Genomic DNA, 6,508 nt, shown 5'->3' with positions numbered 1-6,508 from the left:
GGAATGATAACTTTCAACTGAGGAAGCATGCTGAAGTTTCTAATCCTACTATGAACCATATCTTTTTAGAGGTCTGTAGAGCAGCAGTAGATGCTATTTTTCTAACTGTACAATGCTAAGGATCTGGAGAAATTACTGCCTTCAAGCATGGATACAACCAAAATCCTCCACGTTTTTCCACCTCCAGATTGAATTTCAGCAATATATTTTGCACAAAATTACTTTTATAAATTACTGTCACTGTCTCAGCCAGAATATAATGGCCCTGTATTCACCTACCAGCACTAGACTGGCTTCCCATTCATTCCAGTGAAATTCAAGGTTTGAAACTTATGAGCCCTAAAGAATCGCCCTCACACTACATTCTGCCAGTTCCCATCAGACCAGTGCCGCAAGGGCTCACACACAATGTGTGCAGTCAGGGCTCTCACAATTCCTCACATGGCCAAAGAGAGCCAAGTTTCACGCTTTGATCACATCCCACAAAACCTATTTACTGCAGCAGGCTCTTGCTAAAACAGTGGAATATGCTGCAGGCTCCCCAAAGTGTGCCAGGTACCTTTCAACCAATAAAATATGTTTTTCCTTACCCTGAAATGCTTAATCTGCAAATGAATTCTATACGGCAAGAGCCCAGGTGATTTTAAACAAATAGGAAATAAGAAGGGAACAGTCACAAATACAAGACTTTCCAATTTTTCTACACATCTCAAAGTTCCAAAGGTATCTTACCATCTATCAACATTTCAATGTCAAGCCTCTGCAATTTTTTAACTGTTGCTAATACCACAGCTAAGATTTTGTAATAAAGTTTGTGTGTAGTTGCTTATCTGCATTCAGTGCCTCAAATTTCATTCTAGGCATGTGAAATAATTACAACGGAAAGAATTCTGAAACCCTCCCTTGGAACAATCCCAGCTTTCCAAGGTGGGCAAAAGCAAAGTGACTGCAATTGGTGACTGGTGGCTGTAGGTTTGGAATGCAAATTCCGTTCTGGAGACAGAATACCAGAATAGTGAATTTTTCACAGTTTTAAGACTCCTTCTAAGACATCAAATCAGCGATAGTGTTGATTAGTTTATCCAACACAATCTGCTGTGTACTACTGAATTCTGTGAAGGAGTATTTGAATTTCAATGGTTGAAAAGTGTTAACAGTCACTCTCTCTTCTAGATCATTACCACTGTGGCTGGGACTGTCATGTCATTGATCTCTATTCATAATTAGAATTTCAGATCTGACATAACTGGGGTGCACACTGCTCCAAAACACAGAGCAGACATATCACCTGCCATTCCAGAAATCTCTTTGCTTTTTAAGGAAATATTGCTTACCAGCAGGAACTATATATTTACAGCATGGAGTCAGAAGTTTTTGATTTCTCTTTTACTCATGTATGCTATATAAAATACACAAGTATTTCAGAGTAAGAGTTAAATGGGAAGAAGAACACAAGCACACAATTTTTAAAGGAAACAGAAAAAGGATACAAATAGAAAAGATGAATTCAGCATTTTAATTAATCAACTCTACCTCACTACCTCAGTAATAAAAAATGCTCATACCTTGCCTGTGTCTGGAAAAAGAAATAAATCACATTATAAATAACAGTATATAATTTAAAATGTTAAATCACACACGGGTGCTGCCAAATCAATAACTCTGGACGTTACGAGTAGAAGAAACTGCCGCCCAAAGACAAAATTCTGCTTTGTACAGAGGAGTGGCAGGATTGGTGCAGGCACCCTGAACCTTTGGCCTGATTTACACAAACCTTGAACAAGTTAGAACTGTCCTAATTCATAATATTGCTGTATCATCCCTACGGGACACAGTACATACAGGAAGATCAGCAGAAAATGAACCAGAGCTCAGTGACACCAACATAAACATCCTCCATGCCAGGCAAGGGTCAAGAGATAAAGGATCTGGCTCTGCCAGTCTTTCACTAACCACAAGTTTCTTTTCATAGGGAAATTTTCCATCAGGCAATAATCATCAGATCCTTTGCATTGTGCAAAAAGGTCTGCCTATACTTTAATTTTAAGAAGTTTTAACATGAAAGCTCCACTGACAGAGTTTAAAAATTACAATGGGGCTAATAGGACCAAAAGAAGGAAATGAATACAGCTACTTGGATTTTAATTACTGTACATAACCACTATTTAATGAAAGGTAAGAATTCCCTTTTACATTCATCATGGTTTAGCAGAAATTGTTAGAGCAAACATTCATCTACAAATCACAGTCATTTTTAAAGAAAAAGTGTTAGAGTTTCTAAAATAATATTACAAGTAAGGTAGTATTAAAAAATAACAGGCACTTCAAACAGAAAGTGAAGCATAGCAAAAGTTGCTCAAAAATACTGCTAGAAATACACTGCATGTTCCTTTACCACACACTCATTCATATCACTACCTTCCCCAGAAGAGTAATCTGGAATCTGGAAATACTTTGGCCCCAATTCTATTCTGCTTAAAGACGGTTTAAACTTTGCATCAGACATAGGGTTAATTATCTTGCAACTTAAGATGTAACATTTCTTAGAAATATCTTTTCCACTGGCAGAATCTCAGAACAGCTGAGGTTGGAAGGAGCCTCTAGAGATCATTTAGCTCAACCTCCAGGCTGTCCAGGACTATGTCCAGGGAGGTTTTGAGCATCTCCAAGGAAGATGATGCCCAGAGTTTTTCTAGGCAACTGGTTCCCATGTTCAGCCACCTTCATAGCATTAAAAAAATTTACTTTTAGATACTCAAAAGCTGCAGCACCTGGACAGGGACATGAGAAATACAAAAATACTTGAGATAAAGTCCTCAAAAACAGCATTCAGACATCTGGAACAGCTTGACTAGAACAAAAACAAAAGTCAATTCCTGGCTCCTTAAGTCATCATACAACAAGAGAGTATTACAACAGTAACAAAACTGTTCTGAGGACTTGCATTATGGCATGCTGTCCCCACATATCCCCTTCTTTAGAGATTCTTCATTGGTATTTACGAAAGCTGAAGTGATCCCAAAAGAAACTTCCGAACTTCTTTGTTTTAGAACACAGAGAGCAATTTGTTAGATTGTTCTAAGTCATCTCTACAATTCTGAATTCCCAAGTTACAAGAGATCACTTTAGGACAATGTGATTCTGTTACACAACTATCTTGATAATATCAGCAGAAGAAAACAGCCTTGGATGTTACTTGCAGACAAATTAAAACAGTTTTTAATCTGTCACTGGAAGGTTTTATAAAGTGATCTGCCAACTGCAAGGCACATTTTGGAAAAAAACTTTTAAATTATACTATGTATGCTGAACGGAACCTTTTTTAATAAAGAAATTCTATGTAAGAAAAATGTTTCCAGATGAGCAACTCCAGCTGACAGAGGAATGGAAGTGCAAAGACCTGGTGGAAGACTGTTAAACACATACCATCATCTTCCTTGTTTTCCAGGGGAACACTCCACGCAATCAGGTTCCTTGCTGTCCGTCCCTCTTCTGCCACTATTTTCCTCACTTTGTCATGGCTGTTAGAGCGTTGGAAAGAAGCCTGAAAACAAGAAATACGTGGATGGGCAAACAAGAAAGCGAAATCTTTGGTTTGATATGTTAATTTCATCCAGTATGTGGTTACACCATCCAAAGTGGGGTACACAGGTGCTGAATTTTCCTCAAATATCTGAAACAGGTGTATGCATCCATTTTCATCCCCATTTCTCTGCATATAAGCAGACTGATTCATCAACATGTCATGGGAGTTACTACCCAGCCCTCAATATGGGTATGTCTAGACCACATCACTTTCAATTAACTGCTTGTCAATGCTGCTGGAGCATCACAGCAGACTTCACAAATGCTGTAACTACCTTGAGTCAATCAGAACTAATTATACAAGCTGCACAAGACCAAAATACATGTGTTAGTGACTGGTGAGAGCCTGGAGAAAGGCATGAGATTTGTGGGAACCATCTGAAACATGCATAAAAGCCCACCTCTCCCACTGAGAAGATAAGAACCTAGAAAGTATTTCCTGGCAACCGTGATGGACTGTTACTACGAAGCTGCAAGTACTCAAAGGCAGAATAAGAGACACTGGGGATGCACTTTATTTACCTAATAAACATATTTCTTTGCATTTGTGAAAGGCACCATCACAAGGCATTTGAAACCAAATACATTAAGAAGTATTTGTATCAACTGACAGATGTCAATCAGATAAAATCTTGCCTCTTGTACAGTGTAGGAAAGTTAAGCCTCAGAAAATAATTTGCAACAAAGCCAAACTATATACAGTAATGATAAACTTATGTACCATGATATCACAAAACTGCTGACCATATTAGCTTTAAACACTGGCAAACTTAACCACAAAGAAGTTAAATAAACCTAAATATTATTTTAGGCACGAACAGACTGATTTCCTACAGGACTAATCAGGAGGTACACTTTTCCTCTTTTTCATTCTTACCATCATATAGCTCAAGCCTGCAACCACTTCTACATCTTTAGAAAGAAAATACAGTAAAATTACACTAAAAACAAATATAGCAGATGAGTGGCTAGAATTTATTAAGGCAGTAGGAAACAACACAAATGAGAAACTCTTTTTACTTTAACGCTAATATAATAGTTTTTAATTTGGGTTTCTCTCATCCAGATGTCTTCAATTGCCTGTTTGGAAGTCACAGTGTGCCATCTAGTGCTTCACAGACCTGCCCAGAGACACAACCAGGCAACACAACAGAAGAAAATACAGCACTGCTGTATCAGCGAAGTTTTGGAAAATCTAATCCAATAAATAGAGCAAATGACATACATTGGCCCAAAGTAACCCAAATAAAGCACATAAAAACCCCAGAATCTGTACTGAACTGGTTCTAGTCGATCCTTATTCTATAGACCTAATTGCCTGCTCTTGCAAGGAATTTTTAGTAACAGTGACCATTTCTGCTGTAGCAAGTTTGGTTTGGGTTTTTAATCCCTTGTTGCTGCATGACATTGAGCGTAAAACCTTGCATTAGTCCACAATAAACTAACTTCCTAAATGACTTACTTTTATAGAAGCCAGAAAGGCTTAAAAGGAAACAGTAAGTATCTAGGTCAACATGACATTTCAAGGTATTGTGTGTAATGAAACTAGAGCCTAACTTAAAATTCTCATCTCTGTAACTTGGACATCAGTCAAAAGAAACCAACAAACCCTTGAGGGAGGCCCAAACAGGAGTTAGCAAAGAGGAAGTGCACAGCCACCGAGAAGTGAAAATTGTTGTGCCAAAGGCCATAGTAGGTATGAACAGCCTCTTCATTTGACAAGAGTTAGCTGTAGTACCCTCCCTCTTCAAGTGACATGATACTGATACTTGGTTTTTGACTGCTCCCTCAACCTGAATCCCTGCTTTTTGCTACTCAATTATCCAAAAAAATTACCTTCTGCGACATGCTCTGGATACAATCATCCCTTAAGCCAAAGGAGTGACCAGAAACAATTCAGCTTTAAATAGCAAATGTTTGTTAATTAGTCTGTACTGCTTCTTTTCAAGGCTATAAATACTAAAGGACCTTTAATGAGGATTCTTTTTTTAATGATGCTCACATATATAAATACATAGACATAAACAAACCCACCAGTTTCATCCATGGCATTGCCAAAGAAAATGAATTCAGCTCTAACCTCAGCTCCTTCTAAGAACACCACAGTCTTAAGTGTAACCAAACATTAAAGTCTTGCACTACAGCACAGGTTGGATGAAAGCAGTTTAAAATGGGAATCAGCTGAAAAAGAATGCAAAAACCCCCATATACTAACACAACTAGAAATTATGCAAAACAGAAGAAATACTCAAATTTACTCTACAGTAAAATTCCTTTTAGAAGATTTCTCTCCATCGTGTTAATGAATAAAATGTATTTAGCTCCTAGAATCAATACTTTCATAGAAGGTACAAATTAACCAATTTATGAATTAATCCCAACATGAAAAATTAGGTTTTCTTGCTGTTGAAAAAATATTCTACCATGTAGCATTATAGTTACTGAATGTCTTACCATCATGTTATAACCTTCCTCTGCATCAACAGGCTCACTCATTACATTTTTGGCAGACCCCATTGAGTTTTCATACCTGTGTCAAAATAAATGCAATTAATTATTTTACCTAAAATAATTTCCAAAACTACTTTTAGCTTGCTGGCAGCATCTAGGTCATGGACATCAGATGAACACAGTAAGGTTTTTGGAAGATAATTTTATTTGTAAAGTGTTTGCATTGCTCCTTACTAAAACCAGCCAAAAGTCCAAGAAGAAAACAAAAAGAGAGAGCCACTACAGAAAAATGTAATTTTATATGTGGTTAGATAGTAAACAGTACAAAGTATATTAAAACTTTCAAACAAATCATTGCATGGACTGCTCTAGAACAGTGATACAAGTAGAATAATCTTTCCTGTGACAGAGAACTGGGCAAGTTGGTTATCAGCTCAAAAAGAAAAATAAATCAGAGATATACTAACAATGA

At 37.3% G+C, this 6,508-nt stretch overlaps 1 protein-coding gene across 2 annotated transcripts in view; it reads right to left on the bottom strand.

The window, feature by feature from the left end:
* Positions 1-6,146, bottom strand: part of SCAPER (S-phase cyclin A associated protein in the ER) — a 135,062-nt gene extending 128,916 nt beyond the window's left edge. For both annotated transcript variants that reach the window (XM_008641953.2, XM_008641954.2), the window contains exons 1-2: positions 6,040-6,146; positions 3,427-3,544 (exon numbers count right to left, since the gene is read on the bottom strand). In XM_008641953.2, the coding sequence (XP_008640175.1) occupies positions 3,427-3,544; positions 6,040-6,102 (181 nt within the window). In that variant the 5' untranslated portion in view covers positions 6,103-6,146. The remainder of the gene's footprint in view (positions 1-3,426; positions 3,545-6,039) is intronic.
* Between the last annotated feature and the right edge of the window lie 362 nt (positions 6,147-6,508).

Source organism: Corvus brachyrhynchos, unplaced genomic scaffold (genome assembly GCF_000691975.1).
Source record: "Corvus brachyrhynchos isolate BGI_N302 unplaced genomic scaffold, ASM69197v1 scaffold309, whole genome shotgun sequence".
In the NCBI taxonomy this organism is placed as follows: domain Eukaryota; kingdom Metazoa; phylum Chordata; class Aves; order Passeriformes; family Corvidae; genus Corvus; species Corvus brachyrhynchos.
Note: the sequence above shows the minus strand (reverse complement) of the source record. Positions and strands in the feature narration are given on the sequence as shown.